At 53.0% G+C, this 25,903-nt stretch overlaps 2 protein-coding genes across 3 annotated transcripts; one reads left to right on the top strand and one right to left on the bottom strand.

Annotated features, from left to right (window-relative positions):
* The first annotated feature begins 664 nt into the window (after positions 1-664).
* Positions 665-16,359, top strand: DBNL (drebrin-like). 2 transcript variants are annotated; one of them, XM_012646925.1, is made up of 13 exons: positions 665-832; positions 5,648-5,703; positions 7,538-7,650; positions 8,262-8,336; positions 11,587-11,733; positions 12,597-12,674; positions 12,941-13,083; positions 13,190-13,241; positions 13,577-13,670; positions 14,050-14,145; positions 14,241-14,353; positions 14,747-14,852; positions 15,434-16,359. In XM_012646925.1, exons 1-13 carry the CDS (start codon positions 750-752, stop codon positions 15,571-15,573), a joined length of 1,296 nt encoding a protein of 431 aa, XP_012502379.1. In that variant the 5' UTR covers positions 665-749; the 3' UTR covers positions 15,574-16,359. The 2 variants fall into 2 exon arrangements, with proteins under 2 accessions (XP_012502379.1, XP_012502380.1); XM_012646926.1 differs by having other exon boundaries at positions 13,193-13,241; positions 15,434-16,285.
* A 1,083-nt stretch (positions 16,360-17,442) lies between these two features.
* Positions 17,443-19,911, bottom strand: PGAM2 (phosphoglycerate mutase 2 (muscle)). The gene is made up of 3 exons (XM_012646923.1): positions 19,457-19,911; positions 19,184-19,364; positions 17,443-17,643 (listed from the first exon to the last, which is right to left on the bottom strand). The coding sequence occupies exons 1-3, from the start codon at positions 19,871-19,873 to the stop codon at positions 17,477-17,479; spliced, it is 765 nt and encodes a 254-aa protein (XP_012502377.1). The 5' UTR covers positions 19,874-19,911; the 3' UTR covers positions 17,443-17,476.
* Positions 19,912-25,903: the final 5,992 nt, after the last annotated feature.

Here is a 25,903-nt window from a genome sequence, read left to right as displayed (position 1 = left end):
GTTTCCCTGTCATGCAGTTAGGGTGCTAGTTCAGTCAGTGCAGGCACATTTGTGGATGGAAAGAACTGGGGCTCCCTGGAGGAAGGGAGCAGGTTGAGGCATTATGGGCCTCTTCCTTCCAGGGAGGGCAACCATCCCAGATACGGAGGTGAAGCACAATGTGGGTTCTCTTCATTCCTCCATAGCCCCGGCCTCAAGCAAGTTGCAGAGGGAAGAATGCAGGTGAGAGCCAGGAAGCACAAAAGCACCTTGAGTTAGGTTTGTAGTGTATTCATTAATTTATGCTTGCTTCACTCCTAGATCAAACTTCTGTTAGGGGTCCGCACGCAGGCTCGGAACATCCCGTCTGGAGCGAGACTGTGGTGAATCCAAGATCTCTCAAACAAGTGCATTAACTGTGACAAGAATTAGAAAAGAATGTACACGGTGCTCTGACAGCAGCTACTAGGGAGTTGTACTGGGTTCCCTCGATCAGGCCCCCAAAGGTGAGCTGCCATCTGGGTGGGACCAGGCCCCACCATCCCGCCCCACGGGCGAGCAGAAGGCCACGCCCTTCCTCGTTTCTCTAGTGAGGACCCGCAAACCGCAGTTCCGACGCGCAGCCGGGACCCGCGGACTCAGCTGGCTCCGCCACTTCCGCTTCCTGCCGGCGGGGCGGGGCTTCCGGTAGTCGGAGGCGAGGCTTTCGGCTGTCAGGGGCTGCCTGGCCCGGAAGCGGCAGCGGCGGCGAGGAGACTGCGGGGCGGGCCATGGCGGCGAACCTGAGCCGGAACGGGCCGGCGCTGCAGGAGGCCTACGGGCGGGTGGTCACCGAGAAGTCCCCGACCGACTGGTGGGCGGCGAGGCGGGTCGGAGGGCGGGCCGGGGGCCTTCTCGGGGGGAGGGTCTGTCCGGGCGAGCTGGGGGCGGGGGAGATTGGGAGTGCGAGCGCCAAGTGGCGCCGCCGCAGGTGGTCCAGTGCTCAACCAGTCTGCCCGCCTCACACCGCAGCAAGGGTGCTGTCCCACCCTCGTCACCCTTTGCCTTGCCGGGCATGGACAGGTTAAAACCCGTCTTGGGGGGACCCAGGGAGTCTCCAGCCCCTCCCCCTGCTTCTGGCCACCCGGTGTCGGCTCCGCGGGTTTCCATGTTGTGTTCTCGGCCTGGTTGTGCGTGCCGGCTTCACCAGTCTCTTCTTTCCAGCTCCGGGACTTCCCTGGAATAAGGGGTCCTGCACAGCCCTCCTCAGAAGGCGAAAGCCACGCCCAGTTTCTTCCAAACGCTGTGTTCAGGGATGGGCCTTTGAGAAAGGTCTGTCAGCCTGGCTGGCAATGCGAGGCTTCAGACACTGAGGTCAGGGGTCTGGGTCCCTGGTTCTCTGTGAATGCGAACTTCAGAACTTCCAAGAAGAGTACTCCTTTCTCTGCCTGAGCCATGGGAAGATGTGTGAAAGTAGGATGCTGGCTGTTCATTTGGACACAGGTCTCATCGTCCCTCCACCACCCACTAGGCTGTCAGTGGTAGATCTCATCTTGCAGTTGATGGGGCTTTACAGTACTGGAAACCTGGATCCGAAGTGTCTGGGATAACCCGGGGCAACCCCCACACAGGGTTAGCTCTCCGGTCTGCGAGTATGCACAGCCATATATGGTAGTTCTCTATCACTTTCCCATTTACTTAAACTATTTTCTCTGACCAGTTTTGAGCACTTCCAGTTCTGAGAAATATGCTGAGAATGATGGGCTAAGATGACCAACCTTGGGGAATAGAAACTGGACCTTAGAGGCTGAGACATGGGGAGGCCACCCTGTGGTCAGCACTGAGGCCCTCCTGTCTAAGTCTGCCCCTTGTGTAGGGGCCATCTCCACTTGTCTCATTTTCTCATCTCCTCTGCACTTCCCTGGTGCCCAGCACAGAGTGCTTTTCATACAGTGGCACCGTTGGGACACTGAGGACATTGTAGCTTTGCCTTTCCTTCAGCCACAAGCCATAAGGGAAAGAGCTTCAGAACACTGGTTGCCTGGGTCTGCAGAGTCTCTTCTGTCAGGTCTGGGGCCAAGTCACCACGGGTGCCCCAGATGGTACTTGTGCCAAACAGCATATCCTCTGTTTGGGAGGCATCTACCTCAGGAAGGATATCTTGTAACTTCCTTGGTAGGATTTCTCTGCCTTCTCTACTGATCATCCCTCAGGAAATTCACCCACATGTCAGTTGCTGTTATTTTTCTCAGGAGAGTTTCTAGATATCATCTGTCTGTTCTGCCTCTCTCCTATTCCTGTTTGTGATTCTCAGAGGGCCCTTAGACCCCTCTTGTTACTTCAAACCCTGTGAAAAGTATCTCCTCACTGAGTGCCCCATTTTCAGATCCATATGATGCCACCTGGCTTTGGAACCCAGAAGAATCTCTGCCCCTCTCCAGCCCTGCCCAATTAGGGATTTTGCTCCTTTACATGCTCTTGATCACGAGGCTTCCCCTTACTGACTTACCTAGGAGACTTCTAGCCCTCTTAATCAATCTCCTTTCTGGGTCTCTCTTCATCCTCAGTCTTCTCAGGAACTATCACTGCTTTGGGGATGATGCCTTGCAGCCCACCTGGCAGTTTGGGCTTCCTGCTTCAGGCCTCTCATGTTTCTAGCCTTTCCTTGGGCTTTATCAAAGCTTTCTGTTACCACCCCTGGTCTGGCACTTACCCACCCCACCTACTCTCTGTCCTTCAAGAGGGTGCTGACCTTCCTCTGTCCTCTCACCCAGTCAGAACCCACCCAACTCACCACTCATCCCAGACAGCCATACCCCTGCCCCTCACCAAACCCCAGGCTCCTTAGCACTGTGGGTTGTACTGTTCAGCATGAACCCCTGGCCCCCACCCTCATTGTTACAGCCATTCAGGTAGTTACTCAACAACTATGTGGCAGGTCCCTTCTCACTAGCTGAGAAAATATCTTGACCATGTCACTTTTGTGCCTATAACTCTGCAGTGGCTTCCTGTTGCACCTTGAAGAAAGCCCAGACTCCTTGCTGCACGTGACCCAGATCCTGCCACTCCTCCCTCTTGTCATACTGGCCATACCTGTTTACTACCACTCCCTGGCTGTATTTCTGTTCCTCAAATTTGCAAGCAGTTCCTCTTCAGAGCCCCTGCTCTTGCTGCTTCCTCTTGTGGGAGCACACTTCTTCCATGTCGTCACTTCTCTGCTCCAAGGTTGCCTTCTCAGGCCTACCTTGATCCCTGCTCCCTGGCTGTAGTCGTGTTTTCCCATATCCCTGATTGACTTGCCTCAGTCACATGCCAGAAACCCTCATGGGTTTTCTTGTTACCTTTATCTCTTCACTAGAAGGGGTCAGGTGGGCCCTGTCTCTGTCCTCAGTGCCTGGTTCAGGGTGGTTATGTGTAGTACATGGTCAGATGAAGGATGGACTGCGCACCAGGCGTGGTGGCTCACACCTGTAATCCCAGCACTTTGAGGATTTGGGAGATTCACTTGAGGCCAGGAGTTCCAGCCTGGGTGACAGAATGAGACCCTGTCTCTATTTTTTTTTTTTTAAAAAAGGTTGGACTGAGAGTCATAAAGAAAAAGTAGCAGAGAATATTACAGGAAGAAGAGGTGATCTCCAGTTTGGTGGGTCATAAAATGTTTCACACAATGAGCTGGGGCACTGGGCCAGGCCCTGAGGCCAGATGGGGTAAGGAGCCACACATCAGCTCTCCTGCCCCCATCTTGGTGTGGTTTGTTTGCAAGTGGCTCATGTGTCACCTCCTGTGTCTGCTTAATTTCATAATTTTTAAGGGGGTACAAACATTTGGATTACACCTATTGCATTTGCACCACCCAATTCAGAGCTACAAGCTTGCCCCTCCCAGATCATGGCTATCGCACTCATTTAGGTGTGAATTTACCCATCCCCTCCTCCCCTCTCCCATAAGGTGCTTACTATTATATACTTTCTTGCTGTGCACAGGCCAGGGCACTGTGTTTTTTCATGCTTCGAAAGAAGGACAGAACTCTAAGCAAATGTGGGAATGAGCCTTTGAACTGGGAACATTCTTGTAAGTGGCTTAGACTGTAACCTAGGATGTGGGGGTTGGGAGATGAAGTTGGAGGGTTAGGGGCAGGTACCAAGCTTGGCTCTTATTAGCTGCTGGATCCCTTCTTACGAGAGCTGGGTCGAGCTGCCATCTTCTGTTCCCTGTTGCTCGTGCCAGTTCCCTGTCTTCTGGCAGCTTTGTGACCATCAAGAGGAATGGGCTTCTTTCTTCCAGAGAGCTCTACCAGCTCAGGCTGACAGTGCACCACCTCCCAAATCTTTCTCCTTGTTTCTCTGTGGTCTTTTCTTTAGTCCCTTTTCTCTGAGTGTTTCTCTCTCAGTGTTTTTCACCTTCTGTAGCCTCTCCTGGTGGGAAGTGGCTCTTCCTGGTGGCCTGTCTCCTCCCCTACCAGGCAGATCCACTGGGCCTGGGTCTCATTTCTTCCGTCTTTCTCAGGCATAGGCATCCCTGCCAGGTGGCATTGGCAGGGGTCTGGGGAAGCCAAGTCGAAGCTGATTTGGTTCTCATCCGACTGTTTATCCCTGGAGCTTCGATCTGGCCTGCCTTAGCAGGCCTGTGCTCCAGCGCCTGGGGAAACAGGAAACACTGGACCTTTGACTTGCAGTCTTATGGGTCAGTGCCCTTACCCCGTGTCCACCAGCACTGCTGGGGTTGTTGAACTGCCACAGGGTTGGTGCTGACAGCTGGCTCCATGTGTACTACAGGGAAGCCCACACACAGCTTATTTCCAGGAGACCACCTCTTCCAGAATATTCTCCTTTAGTAACCTTTGTTCTGGTCCAGGGACCATCCGTGCCTAGATTTAATGAAATTTACTGTATTTCCTCAATAACTCTGGGGCACAAGTTTAAAAGTCAGAATCTTTTCCTGAGTTCTTATGAATAATAAGTCTTACAGGAGAAGCAAGGCATGGTCCAGGTGTCACCCAGGGAAAGATAAGGCTCCAATAGATAGATTTGCCCACAGACCCACGAGGGGCTTGACGGGTCCCTAGTTTTAACTGTGTGACTTCATGTTGTGTCATTGCCCCTGCGGTTTCTGATGCTGAACACAACCTGTAAAATCCGTGTTTGCTGGACGGTCTCAAGCCCAGAAGGACCCGCCGCCCCACCGGACAGGCTTTACGGGAGCCGGGGCAGACACACACATGCGTGGTGGGCAGCCTTCCATGGAGCCTGATGTGTGTATTTCTCATTGCTTCTCCTTTTGGGTGGTCTGGGTTTGGGAATATGTAGGTATGTTTTGTCTTTTCAAATCCATATATCTGGAGGCCAGGTGAGTATTTCACACATCAATGTGTAGAAAGTCATTGTAAAACTGCACACGTCGTATTTACCTTGCAGTAGATATATGCCCCCGTCTCCATGGCTTTTCCCCTCTCATCAAGCCCCGTGGTCAATCAGGCCAGCATTGTCCCAGCTTTAGAGCTGAGAAGACTACACAGCAGCCTCCTGAGAACCTGCCCAGCAGGTCAGCAGAGTGGGAATGGGCCTGTGTTGGCCCACGGTGTCCTGTCAGGCCAGGCTCTTTGGTGTGTGGTGGGAAGCCATGGTAGGTGTGATGAGGGCAGGCGGAACCCAAGGTGCCAGCTACAGAGCCCACTTGTGTTTTGTTTCAGGGCTCTCTTTACCTATGAAGGCAACAGCAATGACATCCGCGTGGCTGGCACGGGGGGTGAGTATGACCCCAAATGGGCTCTCAGGGACAACAGAAGGCGGAAAGGTGAGGTGTGCAAAAAAGAGGGTCGTGACTGTCAGCAGTCCTTCCTGGCTGGCATTTCAGCTATCGCAGAGGAAGGAAAAGGACTTGGCGCGCAGGTATCCCCTGCATGCGGCTCAACTGCAGTGACACTTTCTCCCACTGAGGGTGGGGAATAGGCCCAGGCCTGCCTCCTGCACACCCACCCTACTTCACCTCCACTGGGGGTTCCCTGGCTCAGCTGGTTGAAATGTGCACCAGCAGCAGGCAAGACGAGGGGCCAGAGCCCTTGGCTATCTTAGTCCACCGAATAGTGTGAGGCGTCCAGTGCTCACTGGCTGCTTCTGGCAGGCTTCAGATATTTGTAAATGAAGATATTCTTCCTTGACTTTCTCTGCTGGGGGTGGAGGGCGGCACTTTCTCTGTGTCTAGTTTGGGAGAGCCGAGAGGGAAAACAGGCTGGCCCTCTCCAGCGCATGGGCAATCTGTGTCCAGGGAGCTGCAGCTGGGAGGACGCCAGTCCCAGGGCTCGTGCTGGCAGAGGAGAAGGCCCACAGACACATGCTCCTCTGCTTTTGTCCTGCCCTGGCCATGAGCCAAGTGTACGCAGGGGCCCCACCCTCACTGGGGAGAGGCATTGCCAGTGCAGATGGTCATAGGGAAGGCTTCTATGGGAGTCTCTGCAGGGAAGGACAGTCTGTTGGCCAGCATTGGGCAGAGGCTGTTGGAGTAGGCTGGGCCAGCAGCAGTGGGGTGTGACCCGTGGACCCCTCAGCTGATATCCCTGACTGCTCTGCATCCTCAAGGCCAGCTCGCTCCTCTGCCTCTGGAGCTCGCCTGACCCCTCTGTCCTGAGCTAGACATGGCTTCACTGTTCAGTGAGTGCTTGCAGCGTGTTCTCCACCATTTGGTGACCGTTATTGGTAGAAAGCCCCTTCCTCTTACAACCTCTTCTCCCTGAGGCTTCCTCTCTCTAGATGGATAGCCATTGAACGATAGACTCAGGTGATGCAGCAGGTGACTGGGAGTTGCAGGCATCAGCAACCTGAGTTTCCTGTTGTCATCCCCAGTGACACAGAACAGGGCTCTGCTGCAAATGCAGCAGGTTGCTGTCTCCAGAGTGGGGACTCGACTGCCCCAGGTTCTGTGGAGCCCTATAACTAAAAACCTGATCAGTTCCTCCTCCCTATAACCTGGGAAAGATGGGGGCTAAGCCTCAGTGGCAGGGGAGAATGGTTTAGGGCAGCCGACTCCTGGGCCCCCATCACCCCTTCCTCTGTCTAAGAGTCTGTGAGGTCTGAGCCAGTTATGCAGCTGCAGGACGTTCCATCTGGTCCAAGCATCTGGGTGGCCCTGGAGTCTGAGGGGGCACAGGTACAAGCAGGGGTGACTCAATGGGCCTTACTGTTTTGTGGCCCTTTGTGGGGTCCAGGCAACAATAAAATTGGCATAGAGATCCTCCTTTTGGAAGTCTGGTGGCTGATTTGCAGTGGAAGTGACATTTTTTAATTTCCAGAGTCACCTTGTGGCTTTAGAGGAGTGGTTTTTAAATTAGCGTGGGTAAAAATACCACCTGAGGTGTTTGTCAGAATTGCAGACTCATGGGTCCCACCTAGCTCTCGTAACTCAGTTTAGTGGGGGTAGGGCCCATGCATCTGATTTTAAATGTGTCCCCAGGAAGATTCTGATGCAGGTGGGGGTGAGAAGCCCTGGTTTAGGGCAGCTCGAGTTCCCTTCCTGTTTGACCAGGGGCCAGGGCCAGCAGGGAGTGCCAGGGCTGCCTCTGACCCTCCTCATGACTCTGTGGCAGAGGGCGGCCTGGAGGAGATGGTGGAGGAGCTCAACAGTGGGAAGGTGATGTACGGCTTCTGCAGAGTGAAGGACCCCAACTCTGGCCTGCCCAAGTTTGTCCTCATCAACTGGGTATGTGGAACTTGTCTCATCTAGTGTGACCCAGAAAACAACATTGTCTTTGCTGCTCTGACTTGACTTCAGGAGTGGAGTGTTTTACGGGTACAACTTTGTAGATCAACAGAACAGCTCAGAGCTGGTGAATGAACAGAATAGACAGTTAATTTGTTGCAGCCCAAAGAATGACTGTGGCCTTGCTATGCAGAATTAACCGTCCAAGCCCAGAATTAGTCCTGCAAAATGGAGTAAAAGCAGTGTTGGGAAATTCTGGCCCCATCCCCTTCAGGGTAGTTGTTCTGATGGAGTAGAAGGCTTTAGGGGAATGTTCAGGAACCTGGAGTATGGGACAGGGGCTCCCGCAGAATAGAACCCCTTAGGGGGACAAGGAAAACTCAGGAAGCACCCCCCACAGTCGAAGCTGATGGCCATGTTGCCCAGGGAGCGTCCGTAAGCCCCTTAGAGGTGTGGGGACTTACCTTGCCTGTGTGACACAGAAGAATGGCTTCTGCTGTGGGGGTTGCTGTTTCCTCTTTTCTGGAACATAGGGAAGCTGCTGGGTCCCCAGGGGAGGGAAGTGGGTTTTGGGGAGACCTAAGGTCATGCTGGACGTGCTTGTGTTGCAGACTGGCGAGGGCGTGAACGATGTGCGGAAGGGAGCCTGCGCCAGCCACGTCAGCACGATGGCCAACTTCCTGAAGGTGAGGCCCGGCGAGACCCGCTCCACTTAGGACAGGCCTCGCACCTTGAGCTCCCCCAGGTTCCTGGGTGTGAGTGAGGGGGGAGCAGAGCTGGAATCCGACATGTGCTCAACGACTGATGCTCTGTCTGGCTTTTAGGGCATGACCAGAGGCTTCTGCACTCTCAGTCGGCAAGTGCAAGGGTGGTCGGACTGTGGCCAGCGCCACCTGCCGGCCGGCGTCAGCAGGGCATGATGAAGGACCATGCTGAGCCGGTCCACTGGGAACGCTGGGCCCTGGGTTCCATTTTGCTTTATGATCCCTCTAAACAGCTTAGCGGTGTTGTGAGGATTTGGAGGAAGGGGAGAGTTGCTTGTGCCCGCCACCTTAATATGCGCATTCCCTTTGATGCGTTCCTTTCCAGTCCATTTCTGCATGTATTCGTGTCAGTCCTATAATAGAACCTTTTTTAAATTTAAAAACATTTGTTTCAAAGGGATTTATTGTTCACCTGTCAGGTGACTTTTTGCATTTCTTTGGTTACTGGCAAGGAGACTCAGGACTTTGATTTCTGGTTCTGACATTTCTTCAGATATACCTCAGTTTCTCCATCTAGGAGCTGAAAGAGAAGATCCCAAGCTTAATGGGTATACAGCTTGAGTATCGTTTATCGGAAATGCTTAGGACCAGAAGGGTTTCAGATTTGGGATATTTGGAATATTTGCATTATATACTTAACGGTTCAGCATCCCTAATCCAAAAATCCAAAATCTAGAATACTCCAGAATCTGAAACTTCTTGAGTACTGACATGATACTGAAAGGAAATGTTCGCTAGAGAATTTCAGATTTCAGATTTTAGGATTAGGGATACTCAACCTGTATACCCAGTGAATCAGGTCATGGATGTCACTTCTCAGGAAGAAATCAATGGCTCCCCTTTTGTAGAAAATGTGCTTGTTTCCAGATGCTAGTTTTTTTTCAGAATTTAAAAAAAATGACATATAATAGTTGTATATATTTTGGGGGTACATGTGATATTTTGATACCTGTGTACAATGTGCAATGATCAAATCAAGGTAATTAGCATATTTGTCACCTCGAACATTTATCTTTGTGTTGGGAACATTGCAACATTTTTCTTTTGCTATTTTGAAATACACAAATTATTATTAACTATAATTTCCCTACTATACTATCAAATGCTCAAACTAGAACTTATTCTTTATATGTAACTGTATTTTTGTACTCACTAACCAACTTCTCTTCATCATTCTTCGCCTTTCCCTTCCCAGCGTATGGTAGTCACCATTCTATTCTCTACCTCCATGAGATCCACTTTTTTTAGCTCCCACATATAAGTGAGAACATGTGATATTTGTCTTTCTGTGCCTGGCTATTTCACTTAACATAATGACCTCCAGTTCCATCCATGTTACTGCAAATGACAGGATTTCATTTTTATGGCCAAATAGTGTTCCATTGTGTATGTGTACCACAATTTCTTTATCTATTCATCCATTGATGGACGTTTTGGTTGACTCCATATCTTGGCTATTGTGAATAGTGCTCAGCAAACATGGGTGTGCAGGTATCTCTTTGATATACTGATTTCTTTTGGATATATACCCAGCAGTGGGATTGCTGGATCATGTGGTAGTTCTATTTTTAGTTTTTGAGGAAGCTTCATACCATTTTCCATAATGGCCATACTAATTTACATTCCCACTAACAGCATATAAAAGTTCCCCTGGCTAGGTACGGTGGCTCACACCTGTAATCCTGGCACTTTAGGAGGCCAAGGTGAGAGGATTGCTTGAGACCAGGAGTTTGAGACCAGCCTGAGCACGCTCGAGACCCTGTCTCTACAAAAAAATAGAAAAATTAGCTGGCCTGTTTGCACACGCCTGTCGTCCCAGATACTCAGGAGGCTGGGGCAGGAGGATCGCTTGAGCCCAGGAATTTTGAGGTTGCATGAGCTGTGATGACGCCACTGTAGTCTAGGCAACAGAGCGAGACTATGTCTTTAAAAAAAAAAAAAAAAAAAAATTGCCCTTTATCTACATCCTCACTGGCAATTTTAATTTTTTGTCTTTTAATAACCATTTTAACCGGAGTGAGATGATACCTCATTATAGTTTTGATTTGCATTTCCCTGATGTAGTGATGTTGAGCATTTTTTTTCTCACATAGTTTATGGCCATTTGTATGTCTTTTCAGAAATGTCTATTTAGGTCTTTTGCCCTTTTTAAAATCATATTGTTTGATATTTTCTGTTGAGTTGTTTGATTTCCTTATATAGTCTGGTTATTAGTCCCTTGTCAGATGAATAGTTTGCAGATATTTTCTCCCATTCTGTATGTTGTCTGTCACCTTGTTGATTGTTTCCTTTGCTGTGCAGAAGCTTTTTAGCTTGATGTGATCCCGTTTGTGTATTTTTGCTTTTGTTGCCTGTGCTTTGAGGTCTTACTCAAAAAAGTCTTTGCCCAGACCAATGTCCTCTAGTGTTTCCCCAATATTTTCTTTTGGGAGTTTCAGTTTCAAGTCTTACGTTAAAGTATTTAATCCATTTTGAGTTGATTTTTGTCTGTGGTGAAAGGTAGGGATCTAGTTTCATCTTCTGCAAATAGATACCAGTTTTCCAGCACCATTTATTAAAAAGACTGTCCTTTCCCCAATGTATGTTCTTGGTGCCTTTGTCAAAAATGAGTTTTCTATAATGTATGGATTTATTTCTAGCTTCTCTCTTCTGTTCTATTGGTCTGTGTGTCTGTTTTTATGCCAGTACCATGCAGTTTTGGTTACTGTAGCTTTGTATAATAGGATAATTTGAAATCAGGTAGTGTGACGCCTCCAGCTTTGTTCTTTTTGCTCAGGTTTGCTTTGGCTATTCAGGGTCTTTTATGGTTTCCAGATGGCATTTAAAGTTAGTTTTCATTGATTAGAAGGAAGGCTTTTCATGCACATCATTCCTGAGCCATCTGCTGATCTGCAGCAGGGGGTGTACGGCACCTAAAGAACGAACTGCTGGACAGCACAGTGGAGGCAAGGGCCTCACAAACGATGGGATGGGTTTGAGGGGGTTTGCTCCAAGTTATTTGAGCCCTTGAGGGGAACTCAAGCCTTGGTTCCCAGCAGCCAGACTGGTGCCTTCTGGTCCCCTGACCCCAGTCCTTTGTGCAGTGGTGGCCTGTGCTGTGCAGACTGACAGGAGTTTGGCCCATCTACTCCTGGCCTTCCAAAGCCCAAGTCAAGTACTGCTCCCGTCACAGGGGGCCCATGTGACCATCAACGCACGGGCTGAGGAGGACGTGGAGCCTGAGTGCATCATGGAGAAGGTAGCCAAGGCCTCTGGTGCCAATTACAGCTTCCACAGAGAGAGTGGCCGCTTCCAGGACACGGGGCCGCAGGCCCCAGTGGTGAGTGCTGCCCGCCCATTGCCTTCCCTCTTGTTGCTCAGGGCCCACCAGCAGGGGGCCAGGAGTGTGCAGTTCCCAGCATCTGGGCTGGCTGGGCCCCTGCCTGCCTGGCTGCCTCTGGTGTTAACTCCCAAGATGTGAGTGCCCACTGACAGATGAGCAGGAGTGGCCCTCTGACCCTACCTGGTAGTTGGACTAGCCGTTCTGGAGCCTGCTCTGTGTGGTCAGCGTGGGGGCTCTGCAGGGATGCATGGCTCTGACATTCTAGCTGCCCTCAAGGCCATGCACCAACACGTCCTGGGAAGCCCCTGGAGGTAGCTGCTGTGGAGGAATTCCAGGTGGCATCAGGACAGAGCCTAAAATCAGAGCAGGCCCCTCTGAGTTGCGGGGAGACACCTGTGGGCCTGCGGCCCTGGTGCTGATGGCCAGGAACTGCGTCCTCAGACGTGCATTTGGCGTCAGCGGTGATTCCTGTGGACGCTGTTATGCTAGTCAGCTTCTGGGAGTGGCCCCTGGAGCCTGCCTCATAACTGCTCATTGTCCAGGAGTCTGCAGGTGGGATCGCAGGGGCCTTTTCTGCCCTGGCCCCCATTCATGAGGGCCAGGTGCCACCAGAGATCCTCCAGTGTCGTCTGGGACTCAGTGTCCCGGTTGGGGCAATTTCCTGGGCCACTTTCAGGTCATCTTGGTGTTTGTTTCCTCCAGGGTCACTGGACAAGGATCCACTGCCTCTGCCGGGTCCAGTCCAAGCAGCTCTCCCCTGCACTCTCGAGAGTCTAGTAAATTCTCCCTACCTTTGGTGCCTGTGGGCCTGACCTTCCACCCTGGACCTGGGTCTCTAGTCAGTGCTCTGTTCCCCACAGGGCTCTGTGTACCAGAAAACCAATGCTGTATCTGAGATCAAAAGAGTTGGCAAAGACAGCTTCTGGGCCAAAGCTGAGGTGAGTGCTGCCCAGGGCGTGCCAGGCACATGGAAGACAGTACCACTCGCTATGTCTCAGTTTTCCTCATGTAGCTCACGTAGCATCTGGTTTCCTTGGCACCCATGTACAGATGGTCAGACTAAGGCGTTAGATGAGTTAAGTCACAAGGCTGGCAAGTGACTGGCTCTGGCACCCACCCTTGACCTCATGCGTGTGGGACCCAGGCCTGGGCAGGGGTGAGGCCAAGGGGCACAATGGGGCTCAGCTGGAGGCTGTCTCTGTAGAAGGAGGAGGAGAACCGCCGGCTGGAGGAGAAGCGGCGGGCCGAGGAGGCACAGCGGCAGCTGGAGCAGGAGCGCCGGGAGCGGGAGCTGCGTGAGGCCGCGTCCCGGGAGCAGCGCTATCAGGAGCAGGGTGGCCCTCAGAGGTAAGCCGGAGGTGGGGAGGTAGGTGGGGGCCCAGTCCCAACACTCACTCATCTACGGAGGCAAGGATGACCAAGGGGTATGTGCCTTCACCCCCACCCTTCCCAGCAGGACGTATGAGCAGCAGCAAGAAGTGGTTTCACGGAACAGAGAGGAGCAGGTAGGATGTGGATGCCCTTCTCCTTTGGGCCTGTCACAGTCGCACGTGCAGTTTCTGATCTCAGGTTGAGGGCTCAGCCCAGACCTGAGCAGAGGCTGCCCTGTTGCCAGCTGGGGAAGATTGAAATCTGGGCACCTCAGAGGTGGTAATAGAGAGGGAAGCCAAGGGCAGAAGCCTCTGGCATGGACCGAAGCCTGGTCCCAAGAGAATCCCTGTGAGCCTCCTGGCTTCTGTGTTTTGCTTCCTGGTCCCACACTCACCTTTGAGGGCTGCCGTCCGGGGAGGGGCATTGGAGGTTATCGCCCATTGTCGGAGTCAACATGTGCTCCCCCTAGAAGTCTGCCAGTCAGCAGGCCACACATGCGAGGGAGATTTTCAAGCAGAAGGAGAGGGCCATGTCTACCACCTCCGTCTCCAGCCCTCAGCCAGGTGAGACCTTCCTCTGGGCCTGGCCACAAGGCAGGGGCAGGCTGAGAGGGACCCTGGGGGCCAATGTAGGGCACCCCCGAGGCTAGCGAAAGATGTATCAGAGGGTGGCAGGGATGAGTGAGCAAAGAGGAGGGACTCCTGGGGCCCAGGTATCCCCTCCTGCCCTTGACCTTGTCAGTGACTGTGCTGGTCACCACTTTGGCCCCCAAGGGACACAGAGCTGCGCTGTCTACCAGCTCACCACACAGCACTGGGTCTCTGTGGCTGTGCAAGCTGGGATAAGACCCAGGGGCCTGCTTTGAGCACACCAAGGGTGTGTGTGTACATACCAGGTGGTGTTTCTGAAGTGGTGTCATGTGTTGTTTGCCTGGGTTTGCAGGCAAGCTGCGGAGCCCCTTCCTGCAGAAGCAGCTCACCCAACCAGAGACCCCCTTCAGCAGAGAGCCAACTCCCACTATCTCAAGGCCCAGGGCAGGTATGACACTTGTCACCCCATGGGGACCCTGGAGGGGAGCGATGGTGGAGAAGGGGGATGTGTGGGAGTCAGACCTACTGTGTTCCCTGGTGCAGATGTCTGCGAGGAGCCGGCACCCAGCACTCCTCCACATCTGGTGCAGGCGGAAGAGGAGGCCGTGTATGAGGAGCCCCCGGAGCAGGAGAACTTCTATGAGGAGCCCCCACTGGTGAGTCCCCTGCAGTAGAGGTGGGACCATGGAGGGGCTGCACACTCAGGAACACTGATCATGCTATGCCTGCGTTTTCTGGGGCATGCTACGGGCTTTAAAGCACATGTGAATTATCTTGATTAATTTTTGGAGCAGCCCTGTGCCATAAGTCATCTGGGCAAATGCCACTCTATGGGAGATGCTGGGTGGGGAGAGCACCTTGTGGCCCATGGCTGGGGATTTGCAACTGTTCTGTGACTTCTGTACCCAGGGATGGGACAGGGACAGCAGCAGCCCCTGAGCCCACAGACCGCTTTCCCTCCATGTCCTCCCATCTTGACCTGAGCCACACGAAGCAGGGATCCAGTGTCAAGGCTGAGTCTGGGGTAACATCTTCTTATCCCTGGTCAGGTGCAGCAGCAAGGTGCTGGCTCTGGGCATATCGACCATCACATGCAGGGCCAGGGACTCAGTGGGCAAGGGCTCTGTGCCCGGGCCCTGTACGACTACCAGGCAGGTAAGGTGTCCCAGTCTGGCTGCCACAGACCACAGGGTCCCCAGGTTAGGAGACAAGAGGATCTGGGGCTATGTTGGAGGATGGCACCAAGAAGACAGGAAAGTGGGAGGTGCATTTAGGGGTGGAAGCACCTCTGGCGTGTTGATGACTGGCACTGGAGCATCCAACCCACACAGCTGAGGCCTCCCTATGTTTGAATCCCAGTTGCTATCCTTGTAGAACCTGGAGGTCTGACCGGGGAGGTGGGCCAGGCCTGGACGCTGGTTCCCCGGGCATCCCTGGGTGGAGGTCTTGGGGAAGAGGACTGAGGCTCTCCACGGAGCAGGCTGGTGGGTGGCATCTACTGCAGCCTTTTGCGGGAATTCTGTGGGAAGGTGTACCCTGGGGGTGTGGTCACCCCTGCAGTGGTCATTGGTGCTGCTCCACTTAGGCAGAGGCTTAGTGGAATGGCAGAGGGATGTTTCCGAGGAGGAAGCGGAATGCAGTGAGGTCTGCTGGGGGCTGCCTGAGCACGCGGGGCTCAGGGGTCGGGTTGTGGGAGGGAGCCACTGATGCAGCAACTGGGTTTGACCTTCTTTCAGCCGATGACACAGAGATCTCCTTTGACCCTGAGAACCTCATCACAGGCATCGAGGTGATCGACGAAGGCTGGTGGCGTGGCTATGGGCCAGATGGCCACTTTGGCATGTTCCCTGCCAACTACGTGGAGCTCATCGAGTGAGGCTGGGGGCCTGTCCTTCCCTTCCCTTTCAGACATGGCTTCCTTATTCCTGGAAGAGGAGGCCTGAGAGTTAGGTTCGGCACTCTTTCAGGAATGGGGTCCCTAATGAAGATGGGGCCTCGGGGCTCCCCCTGGCTTGGGTGGCTCAGCCTGTCACTCCAAACGCAGCAATTACCTGGTGATTCCCAGACATCCTTCCTGCAGCCTCCCAGGCCCTCCCAGGCAGCCTGGCCCTTGACCCCAACAGGATATTGAGCCAAGCGCCGCCTGTGTCCAGCCCCCCTGTGACCTCGAGTGTCTGCTGCCAAGCTGGGGACAGGAGTTCTGAGCAGGGGCGTCTGGAGGCTCCAGGCTGCCTTCTACATTTGCCTTTTTTCTTTTTCTCATGCTTGTAAGGGGTGGTGGCTGTTCAGAATGACCCTTGGAAACAGTGAACTTAGAGAATTGCTTTAGCAGAGTTTGTGACGAAAGTCAGAGTGGATCGTGACGGTTTTGGTAGCAGGGAAGTCATCTTACTGGAGCCCGCTTGGTGCTCCCCGCTCCATTTCTCCGTCCCTCTGCCTAGGCTGTGGGAAGTGGGGATGGGGACAACCAAACTCCCATCTCTGGGTATGTGAAAACAACAGACACAATGTGCTCTTCCATGTGGCTCCTCACTGCTGCCCCGGTGTGCACCTCGGCTGCCTCTGGCTTCAGGAAAAGTAACACAGAGTGGCCTTTGCCTGTTGTCTGCCCGCTGTTTTCTGTCCCAGCCCATCTGTGTCTCTGAACAGTCTGCGTTTGGACTAAGAATTGCCAGTCTGGTTCACACGGGCTCCCAGCTCTGAGCTGCCCTGGTATAGCCTGGATGCCCCCAAATGGAAACACCCCTGCCTGGGTGTCCGCCTGCTCCGTGCCTAGGGCGTACACACGTGTGTGTGCACACGCACCCTCAGCCCCATGAGCCGAGGATGAGCTACCAGGAAGAGGCAGAAACGTTACAATGTGACTGGAGCTGGAGCCTTCCTTTGTTCCAGTTCCTCTGGGAGGGGGCCGAGGGCTGCCCTGCTACCTGCCTCGGGGAGCCTCTGCCCATGAGGGACAGTGCGCGGATATGGAGTGAGGCGCCTGGCATCCACCGAGCGTCTGGGGAATTAGGGTCCCTCTTGTGCCTGGGAAGTGCTAGGCAGACACGCTCAACTCCCAGCCTCACCTGCCAGCAGCCTGGGGTGAAGTGTGTGCTGGCCCCAGGTGGTGGCTGAGCCCAACCCCTCCTCCCATCTTTCCTGCCCCCTTTAGGCCTCTCGCTTTTCTTACCAGGGCTTCCTGGTCTCTTTCCCATGGCGATGGCAGCCCCGCCACAATCCTCCCAGGCTGTGGAAGCCCCATGAGTCTGGAGTGTTGCTGGCTTTGAGACCCCCTGTGGGCTTGTCCGTCCCATCTAGGATGTGGGGCTCAAGGTGCCACCCCGGGGGCTACAGGGACAGCAGAGGAGCACCCATCCTTTGAAGGAAGCTGACAGAGAAGTGGTGTCCTGGCTGTGGTCCTTGCTCCCCACAGGGAGGCTGGGTCTCTTGGCCTCTTCTCTCTAAGTGGCCCCAAGCACACTGATTCTAGAGCGTGGTTACCAAATGGCTCTGAAGCTTCAGGGTCACCCCAGGGGCTTGTCCAGAGTGCAGGTTTCTGGGGGGTTGCAGCCCTGGCTCAGCTGCCTGATGACTAGGGATGGGCACTGGGTTCCTGCCCCCCTGGTGACGTGGGCTTGGGGGGATAGCTGTACCCCTAGTCCCTGCAGCTAATGGTGGGGGTGAGCAGGGCAGGCCCCAGAGGCCAGGCCTGTGGAGCCAGCCCGAGACCCTGGCATGCCTGGCCACACTTGACTCCAGGCAGTGGGAGAGGTGCCTTTATTGCCAAAGCCCACCCCTCACTTGGCCTTGCCCTGGGCAGCCACAGCCTCCATGGCCTTCCGCACAGTCTCCTCGTCACCCAGGAACTGCATGGGCTTGGTGGGCTTCAGTGCCTGGTCCAGCTCGTACACAATGGGGATCCCCGTGGGCAGGTTGAGCTCCATGATAGCCTGGTCCGACATCCCTGGACAGGAGGAACAGGCGTCCTTAGCCCCTTTGCCCCCAGCCTGTCCGTGCAGCCGATGCTGTGATCTTTATGGGCTGCAGAGCCCGTCCACCTGGCATCAGCCCTCCCAGCCCTGAGAGTGAAGCCACAGAAATGTACCAACTGGTCAAGGCAAAACTGAGTTGGGCCAAGAGCCTAAGAAATAGCCAGTGGTAAATCAAACGGAGACTGTCCCTGCCTGAATGGCTGTGACTTGAGGTGGTGCCATCCCCGAACTCCTCAGTCCAGGGCGAACCCTGGCCAGACTGAAGTTGAGGGTTAGGAAAAACAGCCATTTGGTTTCCAGGCTGTCCTCAATTCTAGACCTGAGCAGAGGAGTGAGGAACGGGGCTGGAGGAGGGACAGGGAGACAGGCCTGCCGAGGAGCTGGGGAGGCCATGCTGGGTCGAAACCTGATCCTGCCAGCCTCCTGCAGCCCCTGTGCTGGGAATAGCAGCTCGACCTTTCGTGTTCACACCACCCCACCCCCTCTGTGCAGAAGGGCTTAGGAGGATATTCTCTGGGAAGTGAGGGACACCCTGATTCCCAGAGAAATCCCATTGCATTCATCGTGGTGCATCCCCTTCCCCCAGCCCAGGCTGTGAGAGGTACATGGGGCTAGTGAAGCCCCCAGAAGGGAGAGGCGGCAGGGCCAGTGCCAGGTGTCTGTGGGTAGAGCTGGCAGACTCGGGGCTGGCTGGCTTCCCATCAGCCCTCAGGAGCAAGAGGTTTGGGGCACACCCTGCTCCTTCTTGCTGTTCTAGGATCCCAGCAAAACCTGAAGGTCATTCAGATGCTAAACTTAGACTGCCCTGGCGTCTGAGGATCCTAGCGGGTGGAGGGGCCAGGCGCTGTGGTGGGGCCTCCCCGTGCTGTTGCCCCAGGCCCATTTCTCAGCCCTTGCTTTTTAGTCGGGGCATCTGGCCACTCTATAGCACTGTACCCCTCTTTTGACTGGTCTTGCCTTTTCCCGGAGAGGCTGTGGGGAGGAGGATGGTGGGGGTGTGTGCAGGGGTTCTAGCCCCACATCAAGAGGCAGTACCAGGAGGAGCCAGGGAGCTCCTGCCGCCCCAGCAGCTGAAGTGGCTTGTCCAGGATCCCACTGTAAACCAGGATCTGGGGGCAGATGCTTTGAGGTGGGGCCTCTCTTTTTCCTGGCTGGGTGTCCTTAGGCAAGATTCCACCCTCGGAACCAGCCCCACCTCTGACCACGGCTAGCTGCCTCCCAGGGGAGGCAGGCCCAAGGGTGGGGGCGGTCAGTGCTGTGCAGACTTTTCACCCACAGCCTGCAGAAGGAAGCATGGACATGGTGTCCCACACAGAAATGAAGCAAAAGCTTCACAAAACTTTTTAAAATGGTTTCTCAACCTTCCCCCGGTCAGTGGACAGTTTGAAAACCCCGTATCTGGAAGGCTGCCTCAGTCAGGCAGTGGGAACTTTTGCTAAAATAAGAAGTCAGGGCTGTCGACCCTGCTGCGTCCACCCGCACACCCCTTCCCCTTCCAAGGATGGGCCTCACCTTCCAAGTGCTTGACGATGCCCCGCAGGCTGTTCCCGTGGGCCGCGATGAGCACTCTCTTGCCGGCCTTGATCTGCGGAGCAATCTCCTCGTTCCAGAAGGGCAGGGCCCGGGCGATGGTGTCCTTGAGGCTCTCGCAGGTGGGCAGCTCCCCGGGCTTCAGGCCTGCGTACCGCCGTTCCTGGGGGACACAGGAAACTGCTGTTCCCTCGCCAGACGCTGCTGGCCCCCCACCCCGGCTCGCAACCCTGCAGCCTCCCTGTGGCAGCCCACCTTGCTGATGGAGTTGTAGTAGGGGTGCTTCTCATCCATGGGGGGCGGTGGGATGTCGAAGGAGCGCCTCCAGATCTTCACCTGCTCCTCCCCATGTTTGGCAGCTGTCTCTGCCTTGTTGAGGCCCGTGAGGCCCCCGTAGTGCCGCTCATTGAGACGCCAGGTGCGTATCACGGGCAGCCACATCTGGTCCGTGCCGTCCAGGATGGCCCAGAGGGTGCGGATGGCCCGCTTCAGCACTGATGTGTAGCAGATGTCAAACTCCATCTTGGCGTCCTTGATGGCTTTGGCTCCCCGCTTGGCCTCCTCGGCCCCCTTCTCACTCAGCTCTGCATCGAACCAGCCGCAGAAACGGTTTTCCTGGTTCCATGTGCTCTCGCCGTGCCGGACCATCACAAGGCGGTGGTGGGTGGCCATGATGGCAGCAGGGACCACGGGGACTCTGGACGGGGACAGCTACTCTCTGGCACCCCCAGCTTTATAACAGTCTCTCCCTAGCCCCCACCCCTGCCAACTGCCAATCAGCATTCCAGGCCTGACAGGCGGCAGGTGGCCAGAAGAAGAGCTGCTGGTAGAGGGGGCTGCTGGCCAAGGAGCTGTACCTAAAATAGCCCCTGGCCTGGGTTCAGGTGGCACGTCCATAACCAGCCCAGAGCTCGGGCTGGATGGGGCTGCTGAGCAGGGCTGGGGAAGGCAGGGGCAGCAGGAACAGGAGCAGGGGGCTCTCCAGGGGCAGACTCCTTTAGGTCGCCACTCTCGGTGGCCGCATCAGCTCTTCCCTGCTCAGACGGGCACAAAAAATCCCAACCCCTTTCTCCTGGTCATTCAACACGACTGGGGACAAGCCTGCATCTCACTAAGGAAACTAGTGCGTTAAGGGAAGCCAAGGGGTGTGTGACACATAGGCATGTGTGTAGGTCTATGTTGTGTGTCCACACACGCACATATGTTGCATGTGTGCACATGTGTATGTGTGCATGTATACACCACACACCTGTGCTATGTGCACACGTGTACTCGTGTGTCTCTGCATTGTGTCTGTGTTGTATCCACGTAAGTGCATGTGCATGTATTCATTGTCTGCAATGCATGTATGTTGTGTGTGCACATGCATACATGTGAGTTGCCAGGAGGGTCCCCCAGTGGTTTTGCTCTGCTCGACCTGGAGTAGAGGGCTGTGTATTGGTGGAGGCCTTCCTCAGACATCCTGACTCCCTCCCTGGCTCCCTGGCAGGCTCTGTCTGCTCCAGCCCTGCCCACAGGCTGGGCCCTGCAGGAGCCTGTGACTGGCAGCCAGGCTGGGACAGAGCAGCAGACCAAGGCTTTGGGGAGAAAGGTCCGGCCTCGCGGGAGAGGCTATCAGGCAGCAATATGGGTAAGGCACTGGAGCTGAGCTGGGTTTCTGGGACATCCAAGAGGAAAGGGTCCCCTTTTCTTTGGGGTCCCTTCGTCAAGTTCTTGTCCACACCTGCCACAGACTCTCACCCTACCTGTTCTTGCCTAAGCCATGCTCATTCCTCCCAGCTGAAACCACCTTGACAAAAAGAAATCCAAGATTCAAGTCCCCGAGGGGCCCTCCCACATTCTGGGGACGGGTCTAAGGAGCATCACAGGTACTGATTGTTAGGGACATGCTCGGCTTAGCAGTCATGCCCGAACATAGGCTGAAGGGGGTGGGGCAGGGTGGCGTGGAGTCAAGTCTAGGCCGAGGACTTCTGCATTTAGGCTGGGGACAAGAGCCACTGGAGCACAGGTGGGAGGAGATGATGCGGAGTGGGGTTGCAGCTGCGGCCCTCATGAGGGGGCCCTGGCCAGACCCCTGGGCATAGGTCCCGTCCAGGGCCTCCCTCCTCCTCCCTCCCTACCCCAGTGGCCTCACCCTCACCTGTCATGCTTCTGATAACAGGAGAGGGCAGGTGGGAGGCCAGCAGAGGGGCTGGCCACCACTCTGAGACCTGGACCTGAAAGTGCAAGACACCCTCAACACGTCTCCCTCCCATCCTTACTGGCCCAGCTGGGGAGAGGCTCCCTGTTTGGGGCCCACGAAGCTGAGGCTCTGCACCCCAAGGCTGGCACGAGAGTCCCAGTGGGCAGAGTTGGGAGAACTTCCTGTGGGCTGGGGAGACCCCAAGGCTGGCAGATGGAACCCACCCCCCTAGCAGTGCCACAGGCAGTTCTCACTGCTACAAATCTATACTTATTGAGGCCAGGGACTGTCCCTCTGAGGTGACATTTGAGTAGAAACAGAATGCAAAGGACTCAGCTGTGATGAGTCCTACGAGGAGAGCATTCCAGCAGAGGGCCAGCAAAAACCAAAGCCCGGAAGCAGCAAAGGGCCTGTGGGTGGTGGCCATCAGGGGTGCATGGCATAGAGGTGGGCTTTGTGTCCTGATAGTGGTCACTGGAGAGTTTGAAGCATGGTCATATTTTAAAAATCACTGGCAGCTGTGTAGCGGCAGGAGTAGAAGCTGAATGCCCTGGGGGAGGTTGACAGCTTTGGGTCAGGTGAGAACAAGGCTGCTCAGCCTGGGCTGGGTGCAGAAGGGGCGGCAGGGAGCCCCGAGACTGGGGAGATGCCGGCCTCACTGCTGACCCAGCGAGGAGTATTGAGAAGGCAGGGGGAGCCCAAGGAAGAGCTCGGGGCTGGGGAACTGAGCCCCAGCTTCTGAGCCTTAGCTCTGGCTTAGCTCTTTGCTTCTCTGGTGTGCAAGGGCTTTCCAGAATGGGCACAGCAGCGGGAAAAGCAAGGCCCTGCCCTCGGGGCCTCCATGCAGAAAGGTGTGGCACTGTGGGCGGTGAGGAGGGCTGCTGAGTCAACAGGACGGTCTCTCCCACTGACCACCATCAGTCCTGGACAGACACAGGGGCAGCCCAAAGGAGATCAGATTCAAAGTTCCATGGAACAGAGGGGCGGTCACCATTTTTTTCTTCCAATATGGCCCAGCCTGGACACAAAGGCAGCTTGAAACCTGAAGTGTACCAAGTGGGGACGAAAAGGGCTCCAGGAGAATGTGTGTCCAGGAAACAAGAAATGAAGTCCCTACAGATCAGAAAGCTGAAAGAATCCTCCTCACTTTTTTCTTTCTTCCCCATCCCAGCTCCTGGGCAATCACACCGAGGTGGCAGCAGTGACAGTGACAGCAGCATCTGCCAGGCAGGCACCTGAAACTTGAGAGGGAAGCCCTACCCTCTAACTGGAGGAGCCATGGCCCCAAGAATATGGGACAACCACCTGCTGGGGCTCCTCTCCTGCCCTCCTGCACTGGGCCCCAGATGCAGCTGGAGGAAGTGTGCAGCAGGGCAGGGAAGAGAAAGCCTCAGATTTCTGGCTGGAGGTCTTAGAAGGGAGGCCCCAGGGAACTGTCCAGTGTCAGGGAGAGTAGAGAGGGAAATGGTTGAGTGACCCAACAGAGTGACATGTGAATTTGTGGGCTTGCTGCGGAGCTGTGCATGTGGTCCAGGTCCCAGATTGACCACAGGTCCCAGGCTGACCAGTGGAGGCACAGGACTAATCTGACTAGTAGTGCAAATGCTTTAAACAATCAACATTCTATTTTAGGATTTAAACAAGGTCCAAAGTCTCAATATAATATTCAAAATATCCAAGATATAATCCAAAATAATTCAGAGTATGAAAACCAGGAAAATCTCAACATGGAAGAAAAAATAATCAACAGATGCCCACACTGAGATGACTCACATATTGGAATGATCAGATACAGACTTTAAAGCAGCTATTTATAATCAGCCTTCAAAAAGTATTGAACATTCTTAAAATGAAGACAGAAATTATCAGGTAAGAAACAGAAGATATAAAGGGGAAGAAAATGGAAATTTTAGAACTGATAAATAACCAAAATTTAAAATCCACTGGGTGGGTGCAATAATAGAATGGAAATAACAAAGGATAGAGTCAGTAAACTTGAAAAAAGATAAAAACTTACAAATCAAGAAGCACAGTGGGCCGGGCGCGGTGGCTCATGCCTGTAATCCTAGCTCTCTGGGAGGCCGAGGCGGGCGGATTGTTTGAGCTCAGGAGTTCGAAACCAGCCTGAGCAAGAGCGAGACCCCGTCTCTACCAAAATTAGAAAGAAATTAATTGGACAACTAAAAATATATAGAAAAAATTAGCTGGGCATGGTGGCGCGTGCCTGTAGTCCCAGCTACTCGGGAGGGTGAGGCAGGAGGATCGCTTGAGCCCAGGAGTTTGAGGTTGCTGTGAGCTAGGCTGACGCCACAGCACTCTAGCCCGGGCAACACAGTGAGACTCTGTCTCAAAAAAAAAAAAAAGCAACCAAAGAAAAAAATAGATACATTGGACTTCATCAAAATTAAGAGTTTTTATGCTCAAAAAGACACCATTAAGAAAATAAACAGGATGTGAGGGCAATATGGCTGTGGTATCTGTCACCCTAGGGTTGACGTGGCTGATCTGGCTGGCTAGGTGGGCGTCCCCTTCCTCCCTCACTGCTCCATGCGCTTCCCTCCTGAAGCTGCAGGCTTGGTCAAAGAGGACAACCCTCCCTGATAGAGGAGAACTGTTCTTCAGTCAAGGGTATACGAGTATCTGTGTTCCCCTGCTAAAACCTCTGAACGAGCTCTCAAGAAAGTAAAGAAACAACTCACAGAATGAGGAAAAAAATTTGCAAATTATTTATCTGACTGCCTAGAATCAAGAATATATAAAGAAATCTTATAACTCAACAATGAAAAGGCAAATAACCCAGTTGAGAAATGGGCAAAGGACATGAATAGATAATTCTCCTAAGAAGAAATGGCCATAAGAAAATGAAAAAATGCTCAACATTACTAGTCATGAGGGAAATGCAAATAAAAACCATAATGAGATATCACTTTACATCTGCTAGGATTGCTGTAACTAATGACAGACAATAACAAGTACTGGTGAGGATGTGAAGAAATTGGAAGCTTCATACATTGCTGGTGGGAATTACAAAATGATGCAGCTGCTTTGCAAAAGTCTGGCAGTTCCTGAAAAAGTTAAACACAGAGTTACCATATGACCTGTTAGTTCTACTCCCAAAAGAAATTAAAACATATGTCCACACAAAAATTTGTACAGAAATGTTCATAGCAGCATTATTCATGATAGCCCCAAAGTGAAAGCAACCCGAATGTCCATCAACTGATGAACGGATAAATAAAATGTGGTATATCCATATGACAGAACATTCAGGCATAAAAAGGAATGCAGTACTGACTCATTCTACAACATGATGAACCTTTGAAAATGTTATGCTAAGTGAAAGCAGCCAGACACAAAAGAGCACACACTGTATAATACTCTCTATGGAATGCCCAGAATGGGGAAATCTACAACGAAAGAAAGTAGATTAGTGGTTGCCTAGGGCTGGGTGTGAGGGGATAGTATAGGGCGGTTGGGGGATGACAGCTAATGGGCACAGGGCTTCTTCTGGGAGGTAATGGAAAATTCTAAAATTGATTGTGATGATGGTTGCATAACTGTAAATATATGAAAAATCATTGAATTGTAGACTTTAAATGGGTGAATAATATAGTATGTGAATTATATCTCAATAAAGCTGTTAAAAAAATAGTAAAAGGGCCGGGTGTGGCAGCTCATGCCTGTAATCCCAGCCCTTTGGGAGGCCAAGGTGGGACGATCGCTTGAGGCCACGAGTTAGAGGTTACAGTGAGCTATGATCATGCCACTGTACTCCAGCCTGGGTGACAAAGTGAGACCTTGTCTCTTAAAAAAAAAAAAGAAAATAGTAAAAGGTAAGGACATATGTAGATTAGAAGGAAAAGAATACGATTCTAACACTGATAAAAACAAAGCTAGAATGGCTATATTAATATTAGACAAAGCTGACTTCAGTGGAAGAAACATTATCAGGGCCTGGTGCAGTGCCTCATGCCTGGAATTTCAACTTCTTTGGGGCTGATGTGGGAGGATCATTTGAGCCTAGGAGTTCCAGGCTGCAGTGAGCTATGATGGCGCCACTGCACTTCAGTCTGGGTGACAGAGTGAAAATCCATCTCTAAAAAAATAAAAATTAAAAAAAAATTGTCAGGAAAAAAGGGGCATCATATAATAATGATACTAAGACACAGCAATCCTACAATAGAGCTTCAAAATACGTGAAATACAAACAACTAAAAGGAAAAATGAGTAAATCCCCAATTAGAGTTTGAGACTTCGAGACTCCTCTCTTGGTAACCTACCTCTTTCTTGGTAACCAGAAAATAAATAAGGATATAGAAGAACTGAACAACAAGGTCAACCAACAGTATCTAATTGGCATTTATAAAACACTCCACTGAACAAGAGAATAGACATTCTTCTCAAGTACACACTGAACATTCACCGAGATGGACAATATCCTGGATCTAAATGAGACCTCACCAAATTTAAAAGACTTAAAATCATACAAAATATGTTTTCTGACCATGAAGGAATTAAAA

Source organism: Propithecus coquereli, unplaced genomic scaffold (assembly GCF_000956105.1).
Source record: "Propithecus coquereli isolate 6110/MARCELLA unplaced genomic scaffold, Pcoq_1.0 Scaffold252, whole genome shotgun sequence".
Classification (NCBI taxonomy): Eukaryota; Metazoa; Chordata; class Mammalia; order Primates; family Indriidae; genus Propithecus; species Propithecus coquereli.
The sequence above is the reverse complement of the archived record's forward strand: the minus strand, read 5'-3'. Positions and strand labels throughout refer to the sequence as shown.

Bases quoted from the DNA above. Each gene is read 5' to 3' on its own strand.
- DBNL (XM_012646925.1), top strand. From the start codon at position 750: ATGGCGGCGAACCTGAGCCGGAACGGGCCGGCGCTGCAGGAGGCCTAC. The intron at 8,337-11,586 runs GTGAGGCCCGGC...CTCCCGTCACAG, and splicing joins CGATGGCCAACTTCCTGAAG to GGGGCCCATGTGACCATCAA. The intron at 14,146-14,240 runs GTATGACACTTG...TCCCTGGTGCAG, and splicing joins TATCTCAAGGCCCAGGGCAG to ATGTCTGCGAGGAGCCGGCA.
- PGAM2 (XM_012646923.1), bottom strand. From the start codon at position 19,873: ATGGCCACCCACCACCGCCTTGTGATGGTCCGGCACGGCGAGAGCACA. The intron at 19,365-19,456 runs GTGGGCTGCCAC...TGTGTCCCCCAG, and splicing joins ACTACAACTCCATCAGCAAG to GAACGGCGGTACGCAGGCCT. The intron at 17,644-19,183 runs GTGAGGCCCATC...CCTCCTGTCCAG, and splicing joins CATCGTCAAGCACTTGGAAG to GGATGTCGGACCAGGCTATC.